At 42.0% G+C, this 19,921-nt stretch overlaps 1 protein-coding gene across 3 annotated transcripts in view; it reads right to left on the bottom strand.

Moving 5' to 3' along the window:
- LOC133482057 (bridge-like lipid transfer protein family member 2) overlaps positions 1–19,921 on the bottom strand; it is a 46,637-nt gene that overhangs the window by 18,295 nt on the left and 8,421 nt on the right. For 2 of the 3 annotated variants that reach the window (XM_061781636.1, XM_061781637.1), the window contains exons 13-31: positions 19,728–19,882; positions 16,656–16,849; positions 16,291–16,576; positions 16,016–16,221; positions 11,653–12,691; positions 10,975–11,166; positions 10,496–10,698; positions 8,578–8,696; positions 6,362–6,585; positions 5,998–6,188; positions 5,475–5,574; positions 4,235–4,434; positions 3,869–4,166; positions 3,349–3,506; positions 2,033–2,239; positions 1,455–1,554; positions 623–805; positions 431–552; positions 189–344 (exon numbers count right to left, since the gene is read on the bottom strand). In XM_061781636.1, the coding sequence (XP_061637620.1) occupies positions 189–344; positions 431–552; positions 623–805; positions 1,455–1,554; positions 2,033–2,239; positions 3,349–3,506; positions 3,869–4,166; positions 4,235–4,434; positions 5,475–5,574; positions 5,998–6,188; positions 6,362–6,585; positions 8,578–8,696; positions 10,496–10,698; positions 10,975–11,166; positions 11,653–12,691; positions 16,016–16,221; positions 16,291–16,576; positions 16,656–16,849; positions 19,728–19,882 (4,333 nt within the window). The remainder of the gene's footprint in view (positions 1–188; positions 345–430; positions 553–622; positions 806–1,454; positions 1,555–2,032; positions 2,240–3,348; positions 3,507–3,868; positions 4,167–4,234; positions 4,435–5,474; positions 5,575–5,997; positions 6,189–6,361; positions 6,586–8,577; positions 8,697–10,495; positions 10,699–10,974; positions 11,167–11,652; positions 12,692–16,015; positions 16,222–16,290; positions 16,577–16,655; positions 16,850–19,727; positions 19,883–19,921) is intronic. The other variant, XM_061781638.1, reaches the window with a different exon arrangement.

Below are 19,921 nucleotides of genomic sequence, written 5' to 3' on the forward strand. Positions count from 1 at the left end.
TGGGCTGCTAAGAAAATGGATGTTCATAATTTGGACATCCTTTATTTAAAACATGCAAACTTTTTTGACCCAGACCCCTAAAAGAATCAGAATCGAGAATCGTTTGTAACCGGATTTGAAATAAGGAACCGGAATCGGGACTGGAATCGCTCAAATTCAAATGATGCCCAACCCTAGCGACAACTCACTCTAATGTTGGAGTAAATCTGCTTTTCCAGGCGTCTTATCTGGGCTAGGTGTTGCCTGACTGCCTCCTGGAGATGTAGGATGCTGCTGCGCTGCTCTTCAGGGTTACTGGAGATCTCCAGCTGGAAGCGCACACGCTGTTTCTTCTCACTGTGCTCCTGCATGTGGATCATCGATGGAAAGCATAAAGACATGATCAGCAAGGTAAACGTAGCTTGAAACAGCTGCTCTTGTATCAGCCCACCTTGCGTCTTGGCTCCACGTGGAGCAAGAGGTTATTTACGATGTCCAGGATCATGGCATACTGAACAGGGTTGGTGGATATCTCCAGGTCGTGGTGAATGAGGGTGAACGTGTCCACAGCGCCTGGGAAATAAGCACAATTGTGAGAAAATTTATACTGCAAATGCAGATTCTGTATGAGCACCACACATACCGGCCTGTTTCTTCAGCAGGTCTTCCTTCTCGCAGTGGTTCCTCAGTTCGGGGGGTTTAATCTGTGTGGCGAGCTCGGGGTTGATGTCGTGACTGTAGCTGATGTAGTGCATTCGGCAGCTGCAACGGGAGATGATGCGTTGGACCTGCTGGGTCTCGTTCACCTGCGCTGGCTGGTTCCAGTCTGTGTGGACACACAACAGAAGGTCTTATATCTCGTTGGTTGAATTGTGTATATAAACTACTCACAAAAAGTTTGGGATGTTCAGCTTTCAGGTGAAATTTCACAATGAACCTAAGATGCACTATAACCTGTGCAAGTAAACTTAATTTGACTTTCTGTAAACCTTTGCACATGTCCAACTGTTCAATGTTTCAGTACTTTAAGCACAACTTGCTCTTCTCTTTCAAGGAGATGAACAGCAAAATTCACAACAGGTGTCGATCCATGAATCGACCAGTACATTTCCAAAGATGTCCACTTCAATGCCAATCAGCCACTCTTCCAGTCTCTCTGATGCAACCTGCTGATGACATTCTATGACACTAAGTTCAGTGGCCACTTGCCTCTGAGAACATCCTGTTTGAAGCCTCACAATGGCGAGGAACTGTTGATCATTTGTTAGGTGTTGTCTTGGTCAGATCATGTAAAAATGTGAACAGCATGATGAAGAGGACTGTTTAAATGCCAATTTTCATTGAACCAGGAAATTTATTGCCAAATTACATTCACCTGTACATGGCATTATGCATTTTAGATTCATCCTGAAATTTTACCCTGAAGCTGAATATCCCAAACCTTTTGTGAGTAATGTGTGTGTCTTCAGTCATACCTGTAGTGGTGCTAACCATTCCACCTACAGCCTGGCCGCTCTCCATCAGCTCCAGCACAGAGTCAAGATTCCGCTGCCGGTGCTCCTCAATGTTTTTCACCTGAATAGAAAGTCAAAATGTGTAATGTCATGACAAACACATACATATTACTTTGTATCATCTAGACATTTCTTGCAGTTCGAGGTGCATATTTTTCAGGGCGGTATTGTCATCACACACACAAGACCTGTGGTTAGGCTTTAAACTTATGGAGTTATTTGAGTTTCGTGTTTAATGGTGAGTCATCAAACTTCGTAGCCATGCTCTGTCCACATGCATTGATAAAAACTCAAACTCATGGAGTTATTTGAGATTGTGTTTAATGGTGAGTCATCAAACTTCATAGCCATGCTCTGTCCACATGCATTGATAAAAACTCAAACTCCCAGGTTTAATTTGATACGAATTGGACAAAATCGTTACGAGTCGTCCGTCTCAAAGGCACCTCTGGAAATGACCTAATTGACCCTAAAAGGGACTCCTCTAATCAAAATGGATGACTTTCTGTGTCTCACTGCCCAGCCAGAGTTTAGCCCACCTCTAGCCACAGCTGCCTATCCTCCTGCTCTGATGGGTTGGGCTCCATGGTGGCGAAGTACTGCATGCCGTCCAGCAGGCAGGTCCAGGTGGTCTTCTGCTTCAGGGTGTCGTTGTACCAGGCCGGGTGGTGTTCACACTGCAGCAGCTGGGCCTTGGCCGCAGATACTAGCATGCAGCCGGCCGTCTCGGTGCCACGCAGCATCATCTGCATGTGGAGCAGGACTCTTAAACCACTGAACCATCATGACTAACTCATTCAGGGCCTGATTTACTAAGTGTTTGCGTGTGGGAAAAATGGGCCTTGATTGATCACGCAAACAGATGTGGAAGCTGATGTACTAACCGAGCGAACCCAGGATTGCGTCTGCCAAACGTGCAAAATTGCACTGCAGTTCATTTTGCGAATTCTTGGAGGAGTCTATGCAATTTAATTCATTTAGCATACGCAATGTGATTTAGCAAACCCAAGACAAATTCCGATGGCTGATTTTGCATCTTTAAATACGAAAGACAGGTGCAAACCGGCACGCACATGTTCAGGCAAAATGAGAGGCGGTGGTGAGAACTTTTCCGGTTGATTAAATATTTTTGAAATGCCCCCAAAAATGATCGTGACATATCGTCTAATCAGCAATGCAATTTTGGAGCTTCTGAATGGGCTAAGGGCTGATCTGGAGCCAGTCACAAGAAGGAGTCGTGCCATATCATCTATAACAACTCTGCATTTCCTTGCTTCTTGCATCATTTCAGTGCACTGTAAGAATTGGTACTGGCCTCTTCTCCCAGTTGTTTGGGTTTTTTCCCCAAAGTTTTGAACACAGTGTTAAGCAAGCTCGGCAGATACATCCAATTGCCACACACTCGGGCTGAGTTAAATCAAACACAACTTGGCTACAGTTTCTGGCTTCCCCAAAATAATCGGAGTGATATATTTATTATCTTGCGCAAAGCCTTGAAATTCCATCACTTCAAACTTCATATTACATGTCTGGTGCTCTCCCACATTTTTCATGGTGAAAAAACCAGAGCTACCTAAAGTGTAAACCCCTCTTTTAAATACAGTTATCCCCCACCACTTTTATCCCCACCACTTTTACACCTGTTGTCAACACTGCGCACAATCTTTTAGAGTGAGTGGATACACAGTTCAGCATCTGCTATTTGGCATCTCAGTAAAAGATCGCAATAGGTGTAGATCACTCACAACATGCCTACCAACGATGCACGCAATCTTTGAGTAAACATCCAATTTAGCGCCCGCTATTTGGGATCTTAGTAAATCAGGCCGTCAGCGTGGTTATGAAGGTAGTTTACCTGGCAGTTGACCAACTCAATAAACCAGTTTCGGTTGTAGACGTCATCGGTCTGGCAGGCTGCGATTCCACAGAGCTGGTCACTGACCCCCGAGTCCTCTTCGGAAAACACCACAAACTTGTCTGTTTCCTCAATGAGCTTCTGGAGCATTGATGTTCCTAGAGAGGGAAGGGAGCGGAATTACAGCAACTTTCCCCAGCTTTGCGCATCATTTCCAGTCATTATGCTTATTAGCGCATGGTGGCGGTTATTAAGAATAACTGGCGAGCGGAGTGTTTGCATCAATTATATGATACATTGTGCATAACTGTACATTTTTTGACTGGATTTATTTGAAGTTTACTGCTGTGGTCTTTATGTATGTAGCACTTTTGTGTTCGGTGTAAGGTAAGAAGAGCAATCACAATGATATGTACATTCCGTGTGCACACATGCAGTTTTTTTTTACTCTGGATTATTTCTAATCATTTTAATGTGAGTACGCACTAATCTTTTAAATGAGCAAAACTGCAGTCCTCACCCTCATGTAGACTTTTCTCTGCTCGACTGAGGGTGGGTGCAACTGGCGTGGCAGGCTTTGCGGTGGGCGAGTAGTTTGAAGGTGAGCGCTTGAGCTTCTTGGCCTGCAGCTGCGTGTCTATGCGCAGGCCCTTCAGTGCCTCCGTGGAGAGGTTTCTCTTAAGGACTGAGGCCTTTTTGTAACCGTCGTACAGCCCGAATGCTATATTCCTGTTGATGGTGGTCCAAGAGGCGCGCAGGTCCACCAGGCGCAGCTTGTGAGTGTATGTGGCGTTGGTCTCGTCCTTCAAGGTCACTTCCTGTCAAGAACAAAACACATCATACAAAACACCACACCTGATAGCAGCCAACAGATTTACAGCATCACCTCTTCCATGCGGTTGCTCTGTCGCTGGTAGCTGAGGGAGGAGAGGCTGAGCAGGTGGGTCTTGTTCACCTGAGCGTTGATCTGGTGGTCAGCCGTCTCGTCCCACGTGGAGGCCATCAGGTGCACCGTCACCTGCGACAGGTCACTCACCATTTGAGTCACGTTCCATTCGGAGATCAGCCTTCTCATCACGGTGCCAGCTGTTTGAGCAGACATGCATGTTGCTATAAAAAATGTTTTTATTTTTTTAAAATGCCATTTTCAATTTGACATCTCTCCTTGCATGCCTGCATGTGTGTGATCTGGTGCACTGTGTGTTGTTTACAGTGCACCCAAAGTATACAGCAGAGGGTAAGGCCCGGTACACACATCGGGTTGTTTTTGTCCCGATTTTGCCTCTTCTTGACCATTGATGTCAAATGCCAGTCTTATAAGATTATCCTATAAAATTATGCTTAGGTCTGAGGTGTTTTAAGAGTGGATTTGTCCTGAGAATATGGTCGAAAATGGGCCGCGACCGATAAATTTAATATTAAGCGTGTTCAATATTTACGACCAAAACTCTTAATGTGTGTGGGGAAAGCAGACATCTCTTCAGTCATGAATGCGTGAACTGAGACATGGAACGGAATGTAGCCAATCAAAGAAGCGCCCTAGAGTGACTAACACGGAAACGATGATAAATAAAAAACAAACATGTCTTACCCGATGTGTTTTTAGTTTTTTTTTTTTTTTTTTTTTTAAATAGAAGTGGGTTCCCCAGATGGCGAAAAGTATTTTCCAAAGCAAGGCTTTTTTTGGGGGATGAAATCGCCCCTTTACAACGGTCCCGCCTCCGACAACCTTCAGAAACACTCAGGGAACATTTGCAGCATACCTGGAAGTGTTTCTTCTATTACGCGTTTGTTAGATCACGAGAGATTTCTGCCTTGGAGGACTTGTTTGTCGATCGGTGGTGGAACAGAATCTTTGTTTGTAGTGTTTTTTTGGGATTATCGGAGCACACCAGACACAATACGACCAAAACTGTTAAATGGCTGACTTTTTTATCTTTATGTATGGGGTCTGTCACAGATTAAAAAGATTTGAGACAAATTTTAAGATTTGATGAATCTCTGTATGTACCAGGCCTCAGCTGAATTTCCGAGGGCTTATAATCAGTAAAATGCATTAAAATGGTTGCATTAAGACTAAAAAACAAAAAAACATTTATATTCAATTAAAAATTAAATTAAAATACCCTGTGGAATTAGCCTCTGAGCCCCTCGAGTGAAGATGTGGCCTTTGCTACACTCCAGTTGGATACCTCTTTGCTGGGCAAATGACGCCCAATAGTGCACCTGACACAAATGCAGAGAAAAGGATTCAGTCGACAAGGATGACACTTATAACAATTTACAACAGTTCCCAGTTGTTTTAATACAACGTTACATGACACAATATACCACCAAAGATCAACAATTACAGGACGCTTTCAACCCACGCCCAGTCACAGTCAGAGGAACTGAGTGTGGGGGCAAGATTATGTAAATTAGCCACACCCTGCTTTGTCACAATTCGGCAAAATTCAGAACTACTCACTAACAAGAAATCTTCAGAAATATGCAGTTCACAAAAAAATTACTTGGCTGTTTAATTTCTCACCTAATTGGGGGGCATCAAACTACTGTTTTACAAGAAATTAAAACGTAACATCTCCACAATAGGTCCCCTTTATGTGATTGTGTACATACTGTAATGAAATGACCACAGGCAACACATACTTGTAGTTGTGGGAAGGCAGCCGTGTAGGACATCTGCTTGTAATGTTGACCCAGCTTCCTGCGCACGGGCCTGAGGCTGTGGAAGAGATTTCCCCTGCATATGGGCCGAGACACACTGGTCCACGTGGCCCAGAAGTTCTGCATCCAGCGCAGAGTGCTGCTGTACAACAAGATTCTCGGCTGGAATAATTCTAGAAAAGGACAGCCAAACAGAGAATGTAAGGATGGTTTTAAAGTGGCGCTCATACATGCATACACTCCCACACACACAAACATACAAAACACACAGACACTCTACAACATCTTTGACACACACACACACACACACACATACACACACACACACACACACACACACACTCACCAAGGCCACAGTGCTGGTTAAGGTCCATGGTGATGGACAGGTTTAGATTCTCCGAGCGAAACGCCCTATAGGAGTCATGAAGCTGTCCCGAGGTCACATCTGCAACATTCTCTGCAGAGCAGAGCGTGATGGTGTGGTGATCATGAGGGTTGCCATGGCAGAGCCACTGTAGGTCAAGGGTCATACACAAATTGGGCAGGTGCAGAAAGCAGATGTCGTCGTACCTTAGATGGAGACAACAAAGTCATATGAAGTACATTGAACCAACTGTGTCAATTGTGATGCACAGCTGTTGCAGCGGAGAAGATCCGGTCAATTTTCAAAGTAAAACACATTTGACACGCAAAAACGCAATACAACAGAAATTATATAAATTGGTCATTGCTTCTATGCGGCCCTGTAACAAATGCCTCATGGATCGGGGACCTCTGGTTTACATGACGAAAATTTACTTCTGATCGGTTTGGCAAAAGGAATATTGCACACTTGTGAAACCGAATGAAATTCCATTCAGATTTGGCTTGTTTATTCTGATTGAGGTGTTTATATGGAGTATGTTCCACTTGGTTTTGGCTTCTAAACCAATGATAATCAGAATAGAAGGCTCCATGTAGATGTGTCTGCTGCGTGAGCGACATGCACGGATCCGCTACACCAATTGACAAAGTGTAATCTGGTGGATTGTTGATGGAAGTGCTGTCACTACCAGTGAGAATACAATTTAATCTTTATAGGTCGGGTATGGTTAAATTAGCTGCAGAGTGGTGGGTTCATTTGCAGTTTGGACATGGCGAGGTGAACAACTCCTGCTCTGGAGTGAGTCTCACAGTCTCCAATAACAGCACAAAAAGTGGTTAGATTTGTTGAGCTTTTGCTTTTTTCCGAAAAGCAGTTGCTTTAAGGGTTTGGAAAAATAGCTAAATATAGTGTCAACGGCGCGAAATATAGCATAAAAGTGGCTACGTTGGCAACACTAAGTAGCAGGCACTTTGTCGCAATTCCCTAGCACTTTAATCCGGATTTGCATGAGCAAGGTCCCTCCTCCTCCTCCCAAATCAGAGTGATTTGAACCAGTGTGTGACGAGTGGATGTTAAGACCCCTATCTCACTGGTGGAGATATCGCCAAGACCACTGAGACTGATCAGTCAGTATATTCTTTAAATAAATAAATATAATGTACAGTCTCCTCCAATTTGGAACGGCAAGGTCAATACCCTCGGTTGACCTGTTCGATGTCTGTTGCTCAGTACCCCAGTAGGTTTTTTTTCTTTTTCAGGGCATTCCAAATTGTTGTATTGGCTATGCCCAATGTTTGTGCAATAGCTCTGACCGATTTTCCCTCTTGTCTCAGCTTCAAAATAGATTGCTTTTATCCCATTGACAGCTCTCTGGTCTTCATGTTTGCTTAACAGAAATGCAGTTTTCACAGGTGAAACCCAAAGCCAAAAACAAGCACTATCTAATGTTTAAGCAATAAATCTAAACGGCAACACCTGAGCAACTAGAAACACCCATCAGTCACATGTTCCAATACATTTGATCACTTAAAAAGTGGGTGGCTTCAAACAAAAAGTGCTCTGTCCTGAGTTGTTTAACACATCTAGAGGTAAATACCATGAAATAAAAGCTGGAATTCTGAACTTTTGTTCCATATTCATCTTTTGACCTGAAGCTCAAATGTCTTCAGCATACAACAAAAACAAGGAATTGACCTTTCCATTCCAATACTTTTGGAGGGGACTGTATTTTATGTTTGTTTGTGTGTGTGTGTGTGTGTGTGTGTGTGTGTGCTCCACGCTCAGTTGGCGGAGAGCAGACACTGGGACAGTCCTCTAATGAGGAAAACGCATTAAGCGTCCATAAAATCTAAAATATTGGGATGATCGTTCTGATAGTTTCAGAGGATTGATTACTATACATAGATAGAGATGTCCATACACACACAGAATATTGGTGACAATTGATTGCACTGTGACGTTAAGCAACGTTGAGCTTTTTCTATACCTGTTTATGTGCTGCAAGTTTGGGTGGGTGGTTGAGGGAGGAGAATAAGGGGGGTTGATGTTCTTATAATTATGTGTGTCTTTTGACTTTCAATTTAAAAAAAAATCTAAAAAATAAAAAATGAAAGACACCTGGAAAATGTTCTATTATTTAAAAAAAAAAAAAAAGCGTTTCCTTTAAGTTGAGATTGACTCAAACTAATCATACTCACTTTGATGCCGTCCTGACGTTGACATTCAAATCTCCTTTAAATACAAACTGGCCAGGGTCCCAGTCAAAGTTGAGCTTGCTCCACTCCCAGTGCAAGTTCTCTGTGGTGTTGTAAGGATCCTGTACAAATGCAAAGTTAGATTAGATCAGGTGAAAGGACAGTAGGACAGTCATTTTGTTAAACTTCCTGTGATGTTTCTGTTTCTCAGGAACAGCAATAATGTTACTGGGTCAATTTGACCCATTTTCAGTGTCAGAAATGGAATTATCACCATTGTGGATGGAATTATCACCATTGTGGATGGCATTACTAACCATTTCAATCCATATTTGGTGCAAATGTGTCCTTTACCTCTCGCAGATCATAATTTGATGAGGATAATTCACTCATTAACCATAAAAAAATGGAGGCTTTCTAATGTACATGGTAAAAACTTACATTTAAAATACAATAGTTTTAATTGCCAATGTTTTTTTAAATGTTTAATGGTCATAAGCATGAGACATGTCTTCAGGTCAGCCTCAAATTGACCGACCACTGCCTTAAAATTAATGTAAATCATGAGGATTTATATGAGCATCTGAAATGAACTACCCACAAGACTTAGCACCTGTTTTTTTCCCCCACTTTAAAATGGGTCATGAAACAATACAATAGGGTTATTTCCTGTGTTTCCTTAAATAGTTGCCCCTACTCTAATAGATGCCATGTCTCAATTCGACTTGAATAAAACATTAGGGACGCATGATAACTAACGGCACCGATAACTATCGACCAATATTGGGAAAAATTTACATTACACGGATTGATCTGATATTGAAACAAATGGACAGGAACATGCTGTACCGTAAAAATGTGTTGTCAAGCCGTTCGCCTTTGCCAATGGGATTAGAACTAGGAAGCACACTAATTCCTCGTGGCCCATGAAAGCGACTTGATGGTGGTGGTTTGTATTCCTCAAAGTTAACACTGCTGCCATGCCTCTCTCTCTTTCTCTCTCTCTCTCTTTCTGCACTCAATGGCACAATAGCTATAACCATCACAACACATTCAACATGGCCACCACGTAGGCACATCTTTTGGAGCTGGATCAATTTTTGTGTATATCAGTGACCTGGAAATACATCAGCCCCATTCTCTGCCTGTATTGTGCCACAGCGTATTCCTCAAAGTTAACACTGCTGCCATGCCTCTCTCTCTTTCTCTCTTTCTGCACTCAATGGCACAATAGATATAACCATCACAACACATTCAACATGGCCACCACGTAGGCACATCTTTTGGAGCTGGATCAATTTTTGTGTATATCAGTGACCTGGAAACACATCAGCCCCATTCTCTGCCTGTATTGTGCCACAGCGCCAGTAAACAACAGCAACCAATTCTGGAACTGACAGACTTTGTCAACATCAGTTTAAGTGAGAAATTGAAACTATTTTTGGACACACTGTTCAGACAGACAGTCCGTTTTATCCGGTATCTGTTACATCTGGGTCCGTTTTATCGAGGGTCCACTGTATATTGTGCAGCCATAAGTAGGGGGTCCGCGCTCCAATTTTCCATCAGTTTGAGGGTCTTTGGCCTGGAAATGATATAAACCTTTAAAAAATATATATCGGTTATCGGCATTGGTTTGAAGAAGCAGCAAGTTATCGTATCGGTGGCAAAAAAACAGATATTGTGGATCCCTGGAATAAATAAATGCTTTCCTTGAATAGACACCGCTCTTTTCCCCACCAGGAAAAGAAAAACTATAATAAACGATAATCATAAATCATATATGCTACTGCTCACACACCGACCTTTAAATGTTAACTGCTGAGCCCATTTGGACTGATTTTGCTTCTCAAAACAGGAGCACCTACCTCCAACAGTCACCTGGTAATTAAACAGGGATTATTATATTCTGTAGTTTTACCTCTGTGGCGAGCTGATGCAGATTGGCCTGGTCAATATCCATGACCCAGTGACCGTGTAGCAAGAGGCGACTTTTGTCCCACCAAGCGAGCAGAGGCGAGGGGTCTGCTGCCAGTTTGGTGAGCAGGTCAACCGACTGGCCAATCAGAGTCCATGCCGGGTCCCAACACGGTCCCCAGACGATGGTGTAGAGGCAAATGTTGGCTGCAGAAACAGTAGTCAGTAATCAGTAGATCGACTTCTGTAATGCGGGATACATCCATACCGATTTTTAACATCTTACCGCTTCGTCTTTAAAGTGTAAGAGAAACTACATACAGTATGACAAGAAAACAACAACAAACAAGACATCTGCTAATCGGGCCACTTTGATCACAGGGGAGGGAAAATGCTGAAATTTGGCCGGATTGTCGGTGTGTGTGTACCCTGTTTATGTTACATGCAGTCCATGGAAAACATTGTGAAATCACAGGAACTCACATTTAAACTCGTAGTAGAACTTTAGCGGTGGAATATTCCTGTACACTGTCATGTTTCCCCATGGTGGGCCAAGCGGAACCGTTTCTTTGCGGTGAGCCCTGGCCTGCCCATCCTGCTCCGTCCCCATCAGCCGTCCTGACAGCGACCAGTCGCGGATTTCAAACAGGTAGCGCGGGTAGTCCCGAATTCTCACTGGAGAAAGAGAAACAACTATGAGGTATTGAATCATCAGTTATTCGTTCCGATATGGTGAAACTAACAATGGAGGGAAGTACCGGAAATGAAGTACAAATACTTCTTTGTTTTTTTCCTACTTATGTTTATTTTTTTATTTTTTTTTTAAAACCACAGCATTTTTTTTCTGGGAGACTTTTTACTTTTATGCCCCACATTTGAAAAAAATACAGTATCTGTAAATTTTACTCATTTGTCAAAATAGCCTTTTTACTTTTTTAGCCCATGTGGATGACATGTCACAAGATGTACATAGAGAGGTAAAGTCAACAAGTGCGACTACATTGCAGAGTCTGTATTTTTTTTAACTTTAACTTAAGTACATAAGTTGAATCGGTAGTTCTACTTTTACGTTTTTTTTTTTTTTTTTTTTTTTTTTTTACACAAGTATCTGTACTTCTCAAGTACAAAGTGTGAGCACTTTTGCCATCTCTAGGAACTAACCCAAAAATGAAGCCAGTTTGAACTTGACAGCGCGGCACCACTGGACAACCAAGGGGAGCCCCTCTCTTGGGAAGGGGCTGATCCTATCGATGTCCCTCAGCTGCTCTCTCACCCTCTCCGGGCCATGAAGTGACTGGTCGGCCAGGACGACCAGCTCCAGGTCGGAAATGGTCCACGTCAACAGCGACTTCCTCATGGGCGTGTTGGAGTAGAGGCGTCGCGAGCGCTGGATGTAGATTTCGATGTGTTTCTTCTCCAACGAGCTGTACAGCTCCTCAATTTTCCTGGCGGGCAGAAGCTCGCCATGTTGCTTGCGCAGGTCGGCCACCTTCTTGTCCAGGAGCTGCAGACGCTTGGCGCTCTCCTTGCTCTCGTCCTTCATCAACTCGTAGTTGTCGCGCAGTTTGATTTCGAAGATATCGTCCAGGAAGACAAAGGAGAACTGACTGATTTTGAAGATGAGGTCCGGTGGCAGAAGCTGCTGGACAGAGGAGGGTGGGCCCGATGGGCAGTGCAGGCTCTTCAACCACTTCTGCACACTGATAGCCCTGTCGAAGGTGTCTGAGAAGTTGTACTGGTAAGGTAACTCCACGGAGAGGAGCGGGCAGGTGAAAACCCACACACGATTATGAGGCGTGGTGAGGGAGGGGAAGCTGTTCCTGTGCAGCTGCATCTCTGGCAGCTCATAGTGTGACTCCGCATCCAAGCTCTTGAAGGAGACGATATCATGGCCATCGAAGTTGAACGTCAGGGCAGGTGAGCGCACATGTAACGAACCGGCATGCTTGGAGAGGGACAATGCTTCTACGTGGATGAGGATGTAGTTGCACTCCCCCACGTGTGCCGTCACACGAGCCCCGCCTAGTTCCAGCAGCACACTCAGACCTCTTTGATCGCCTTTGTCTGGTTTGACCAGGCACTTGTCTTCTCTTTCACGGCAGAGTATATGCCAGCAATCCAGTGCTTCCGTCACATGCTGATACAAGAACATGTGGTCCGGAGGCATCCATACAACAGCCAGATCTTCTTCACACTGAACCTGATAGAAAAACACTTGTTAACCCTTACATGTATGTAATAGTGATGTGATGTAATTATGCCTTAAAGGAAACATTATGATTTTTTTCCACCCATCCATCCATCTATTTTCTACAGTGGTTGTCCTCATTAGGGTTAAGTGAGCTGGAGTCTATCCCAACTGACTTTGGGTAAAAGGCAAGGTACAACCTAAAGTAGTCGCCAGCAAATTGTAGGGCACAAATAGAGAAACCACCATTCACACCTATGGGCAATTTAGAGATCTACAAAGACCCTTAAACTAACATGCATGCATTTGCAATGTCGGAAAAAGCAAGTGTAATGGAAAATTTCTGTCTTTCATTGTATGATTTGAAAAGCTGACGTGAACTCTTTGCAAGGATAATAAACTGCCCAAATTACTTTGTTTCCAATGGTTTATCAGAACGAGTAAATAATTCCACAACGCCACAGTACCCAAGAAAATCCACACAAGCACAGAGAAAACAATCCAACTCCACACAGGAGGACTTGAGCCCAAATTCGAACCCGGAACCTCTAGACTGTGAGGCAGATGTGCTAACCACCATGTCACTTTTCATTTTTTCACCATGTAAAAGAGTTCCTAGGTGTCTTTATAAAAAAGTATGTGAAATGCTTTTGTCAAAATACCCCAAGGAGCAAGAATGAAAGCAAACTTTTCATCCTTTTTTTAAGCCTGGCTGCATTTGGCCGGTTTTTAGAGGGCGGTCTTTTCTCATGCCATTTTGGGTCAACTCCAGGGCTTTGACGAACTTCGAACAGGAAATTTCTTCAACTGAGCCCTGAATTATTTATTTCCAACAAATAATGTAACTTTGTTCATCGACCCATGTCAGCAAAATACAGTGTAGTGACATGCTGAAAAATTAAATGCTCTTCCACTCAGTGCGAGGGCGTGTATATCACTTAATTACCTTTTTTATTTAATTAGTAATGTATCATAGATAATTTTACACTTCAGACTATGACATAATTACCTTTTTTTTTTAAAATGTAATTAGTAATGTATCATAAATAATTTTACACTTGAGACTATTTGTGTCCCGGGATACACATGTCATGGAAACAATGAGTCCCTGCAATTTATCATCACGGAATAAAGATACAGTAAACCTCCGCTACATCGCGGTTCTTGCTTCGCGGTCCCGCTGTATTGCAGATTTTTATTACAGTTGTTACTCTAATCTATTACAGTTTGTACAATATTTTTGTGTTATCCATTGCGCATGCTCTCTCTCAATATATTATATGTTTAGGCCTCCCACAGTAGCAAATTCTTTAGAACAATATATTTTCACAAAAACTTCAAGATAAACAATAGTATCGATGGTTTTTTTTTTTTTTTTTGCCACTGATATAATGATATTAGAGCATAATAAAGAACACAGCTTACAAATTCTGCCCTGGTAATCAAACATACAAGTACAACTGTTCTCTCATTTACTAAATAAAAGTAAGGCTGCATTTCACAATAAGAGCAAGTAAATAAAACAAGAAAGTTATGTGTTCAAATAAAGTGCTGAACTTAAAAAAATAAAGTTTGAGTTCCCCCTTTTCTGTTTGTCATCTTGACACAACAGTGAAGACTCAAATAATTTTATATATTATAATTTAACAAATCTTAACTGAACCGGACTTGTACTTTTAGTGGATACTGACTCGCTGAAGCACTTCAGCACGCACACACGCACAGACAAGGCTCAAAATATTTTGTTTTTGTTGAGCAGCTTTGGCAATCATTTCTTCATTTGAGGGGCAACTTTCTAATTTAATCGCACAGGGACCTGAAGCAAGGACTTTATGAAACAATAAAAGTATGACAATATAATGGGGGAGTTGAATGTTCGGCTGCAGCGAAGGAATATTTTAGCACTCGAGTATCCGAGACAGAAAAGTCTATCAAACAATTGATTATTTGGATGAACTATATATTTTTTGGGGTTAAAGAGCAATTTTGAATACAAAAGAGAAAATAAGGCCTTTCACTTAATAATGTACGACTTATTATTTTCCTTTTGTATATAACCCACAGTTTTTATTTCTTGAATTCACATTGTGCATAAAAGATAAGGCATGTTTTGAAAAAATTTTGGGCATCTTCACTTAAACAGCTAGCATTATAGCATTTTGTGACATATTAATACATTAGGTTCATGGCTGTGCATTTAGGAGTTTAGACCAGCTGACTAGGAACAAGACAAATATTCTTTGTACTATTGCAAGTTTTGGAAGTGTTCAATTTGTTCAAACTAAAATAAAGAAACCTCGAGAGAGAAAAATATTTCCTTAATCTCACTTCACCAAAACTCTCCTCTGTTTGGGTATATGTTGATGATCCATTTTACTCTTATTCCTCTCTGGCCACATTTGCCACATTTTTAACCTACTTGACTCTAAGTTTTGTCACTTACAGATCATCAGATTGGCCATATGTCACACAGTGACTGCACTGAGCAAAAAGCTCACTGTATGTACTGTTATGGTTGTGTTATACTGCCCTTGTCATGGTAAAATAAATAAATGAATAAATAAAAAGCCACACATTCGACGGTGCTCATAATTAAAAGAGACACTCCGCAGCCTGCAGTGTTAACGTTATGTTAGTAAAGTAGACTAACGTTAAGCTCACTGATTTGTGCTGTTAATTTCTCCTGTCTCTCAGGTCCCACGACACGGCATCATACTCATCAGAGAGAAAGATCCGTCTTACAACGAACGGGTGCTTGCCTTGCATTTCACTATGAAATGCTACCACACTTTCGCCATTTGTCTTTTTTCTCTCTCTCTTCGGAATCCGGCCTTGCATTTTGGAACCGCTGTATTCCCACTCCTCAATCGAATGCGTCACTTCCGCGTCTACGCATTGGTGATGCAAGCGCCTTGTGTCACATACGCCACTGCCTGCTTCCGTCTTTGCGACAGTGTCCGCGGTAAACCTGAGTTTCAGTTTTGCTTTTCAATGTTTTTTGATGCGCAGAATGCGAATTTTGACCCGCAAAGTGTAATGAGAGACCGCTTAATTCGAGCCTTGCACACATACGTAGGTAAAAAATGTTGTGCGTCAGTACATGTAGATTCAGCATGCTTTTTGCATCCCTGATCATTTCTGTAAGTCTAGGACGCGGGACGCACGTCAAACGACATCCCTGTGTATTTAATTAATTTTTGTCTTTTTATTTGATTGTAATTTTAATTATATTGAATTAATTTCCAAATATAGTTGATCTTAATGGGAAATATTTAAAAAATTTAAATGTTACATCACTGACACATGAAACCAGCACACTGGTTAATATGTAACTACCTGCAGCGTGTGGGTACTGAGGTGGTAACAGAGCGCCATGGCGGTGAGCCTGACAATCGGTTTTGCAATCTGAGAGGCAGGACAGCACATCTCCATGTTCTCTGTGAGCATCTTGATGGCGGAGAAACCAACTCCCTGCAGAGACACTCGGGTGCTCTCAGCTGAGCTCATCACTCTAACAGTATCCATCCGCAAAGACAGAGCTCCTAAATGGACAGTAAATATGCTTCACTCAAAAGAGAATACAAGGTGAAGACTGTTTAAATAAAACCTACCTGCTAGATTAGAGACTGTGAAAACGTTAACATCCTCCAAATGGAAGTCCAGTTTTAAAAGCAGAGGCGAGGATGAGGAGTGTTGCACCATATAGGCAATAGGGGGAGACAGTGAGGGCTCATCAGAAAACCTCTCTTGACCTGGAGTGTAGATGAAAGAGAGCAAACGAGACAAACACAGCGCACAGGTCTCCGACAGCTCCACTTGGAGTCCCTTCAGGCTGGACTCCACACTTAGAGACGGAGGGCTGCCATTCAAGTCGCTGCTGGCTCGATTCCAGCTCCCCTTGATTGACAGGACAGTTATGATAAATTCAACACTCCAATAAATGCATCATGACTTGATTTTCTTAAGTTTTTCTTACCTGAAGACCGAGGGAGTCGAGAATGAGTGCTTCACCCCACACGTGTTTGCTGGGAGGATGAGGGGCTTGTTGGATATGAGAGCCCTGGCCCACTCTCCACCAGAAATTGTCCAGGTTTAGCGTGGCCCGCTGGTGCACGTTGCGGGATTCTGGGCCATCTTGGTCTACCTTCAAGTCTGGAAGATGCTGCAGTTCTGCACATGCAAAAGGCATAAATAACATAATTGTAAGAATGCCAGAATGTTTGTCTAAAATGGTGAACCAGGTCCGCAATAAACAGTAAAATAAAATATGTTAGGGAAAAAAAAAACAACTCATATACAACCCCAATTCCAATGAAGTTGGGGCATTGTGTTAAACATAAATAAAAACGAATACAATGATTTGCAAATCATGTTGGACCTATATTTAATTGAATACACTACAAAGACAAGCTATTTAATGTTCAAACTGAAAAACTTTATTGTTTTTAGCAAATAATCATTAACTTAGAATTTTATGGTTGCAACACGTTACAAAAAAGCTGGGACAGCGTCATGTTTACCACTGTGTTACATCACCTTTTCTTTTAACAACATTCAATAAATGTTTGCGAACTGAGGACACTAATTGTTGAAGCTTTGTAGGTGGAATTCTTTCCCATTCTTGCTTGATGTACAGCTTCAGCTGTTCAACAGTCTCCGTTGTCGTATTTTACGCTTCATAATGCGCCACACATTTTCAATGGGAGACAGGTCTGGACTGCGGCCAGTTTTGTACCCGCACTCTTTTACCACGAAGCCACGCTGTTGTAACACGTGCAGAATGTGGTTTGGCATTGTCTTGCTGAAATAAGCAAGGGCGTCCATGAAAAAGACGTTGCTTGGATGGCAGCATATGTTTCTCCAAAACCTGTATGTACCTTTCAGCATTAATGGTGCCTTCACAGGTGTGTAAGTTACCCATGCCATTGGCACTAACACAGCCCCATACCATCATAGATGCTCGCTTTTGAACTTTGCGTCCATAACAGTCCGGATGGTTCTTTTCCTCTTTGGCCCGGAGGACACGACGTCCACGATTTCCAAAAACAATTTGAAATGTGGACTCGTCGGACCACAGAACACTTTTCCACTTTGCATCAGTCCATCTTAGATGAGCTCGGGCCCAGAGAAGCTGGCGGCGTTTCTGGGTGTTGGTGTTAAATGGCTTTTGCTTTGAATAGTAGAGTTTCAAGTTGCACTTACGGATGTAGCGCTGAACTGTATTTACTGACATTGGTTTTCTGAAGTGTATATATATATATATATATATATATATACGTATAAATATATGTATATATATATATATATGTATATACGTATATATATATATATATATGTATATATACGTATATATATATATATATATATATATATATATATATACATACACGTGTATATATATATATATATATATATATATATATATATGTGTATATATATATATATGTATATATATATATATATATATATATATATATATGTATGTATACATACATACATATACATATAAACTGAAATATCACACAGCCATAAGTATTCAGACCCTTTGCTGTGACACTCACATATTTAACTCTGGTGCGGTCCATTTCTTCCGATCATCCTTAAGATGGTTCTACACCTTCATTGGAGTCCAGCTGTGTTTGATTATACTGATTGGACTTGATTAGGAAAGCCACACCCCTCTTAATATAAAACCTTACAGCTCACAGTGCATGTCAGCGTAAATGAGAATCATGAGTTCAAAGGAACTGCCTGAAGACCTCAGAGACAGAATTGTGGCAAGGCACTGATCTGGCCATGGTTACAAAAATAAATCTGTTGCACTTAAGGTTCCTAAGAGCACAGTGGCCTCCATAATCCTGAAATGGAAGACGTTTGGGATGATCAGAACCCTTGCTAGAGCTGGGCGTCTGGGCAAACTGAGCAATTGGGGAAGAAGAGCCTTGGTGAGAGAGGTAAAGAAGAACCCAAAGATCACTGTGGAAGCCTCTTCTCAGCGCAAGACACATGAAAGCCCGCATGAAGTTTGCTAAAAAAACACCTGAAGGACTCCAAGATGGTGAGAAATAAGATTCTCTGGTCTGATGAGACCAAGATAGAAATTGTCGGCCTTAATTCTAAGTGGCATGTGTGGAGAAAACCAGGCACTGCTCATCACCTGTACAATACAGTCCCAACAGTGAAGCATGGTGGTGGCAGCATCATGCTGTGGGGGTGTTTTTGAGCTGCAAGGACAGGGAGAATGGTTGCAATTGAAGAAAAGATGAATGCTGCCAAGTACATGGATATCCTGGACGAAAACCTTCTCCAGAGTGTTCAGAACCTCAGACTGGGCTGAAGGTTCACCTTCAAAAAAGACAATGACCCTAAGCACACAGCTAATATACCGAAGGAGTGGCTTCAGAACAACTCCGTGACTGTTTTTGAATGGCCTGCAAAGACCTGCAAATGGCTGCCCACCAACGTTCACCATCCAACCTGACAGAACTGGAGAGGATCTGCAAGGAGGAATGGCAGATGATCCCCAAATCCAGGTGTGAAAAACCTGTTGCATCATTCCCAAAAAGACTCATGGCTGTATTAGCTCAAAAGGGTGCTTCAACTAAATACTGAGAAAAGGGTTTGAATACTTATGGCTGTGTGATATTTGTTAGTGTTTTTCTTTTTTAATAAATATGCAAGAATTTCAACAATTTTGTTTTTTATTCTGTCAATATGGAGTGCTGTGTGTACATTAATTTAGAAAAAATGAACTTAAATGATTTTAGCAAATGGCTGCAATACAAAAAAAAGAGTGAAAAATTGAAGGAGGTCTGAATACTTTCCGTACCCACTGTACACACACACACAAATATATATCAAACAAAAACAAAAAGCGCCCATTGGAAAAAAAATATAAAAAGTGAAAATATTAATCAAGAAAAAAAAACATTGACATGTATCTTTCAAGTTGGATTCTCTCCATAATATCTATTTATACAATAAAGAAACAAATCTTTTTTTTTGCATTACAGCCACAAGACGACACAACGTTAAGATTGTGTCCTACCTGCAAGGGCAGACAGGAAGCCGAGGGTGAAGGGCGTGGTGTCTCCAAGCTGCACCGACACGTTGAAGTTGGACATGGATGACGAGATCATCACAGGGGCGTCGAGGTGGGGCAGGCGCCTGAGGAAGAGGAGGGTGGGCAAAAAATCTAATGGACTATGCATGATCGACAGAATGATGCGGACGTGGATATGA

The sequence above is a fragment of the Phyllopteryx taeniolatus genome, chromosome 8 (genome assembly GCF_024500385.1).
Source record: "Phyllopteryx taeniolatus isolate TA_2022b chromosome 8, UOR_Ptae_1.2, whole genome shotgun sequence".
In the NCBI taxonomy this organism is placed as follows: domain Eukaryota; kingdom Metazoa; phylum Chordata; class Actinopteri; order Syngnathiformes; family Syngnathidae; genus Phyllopteryx; species Phyllopteryx taeniolatus.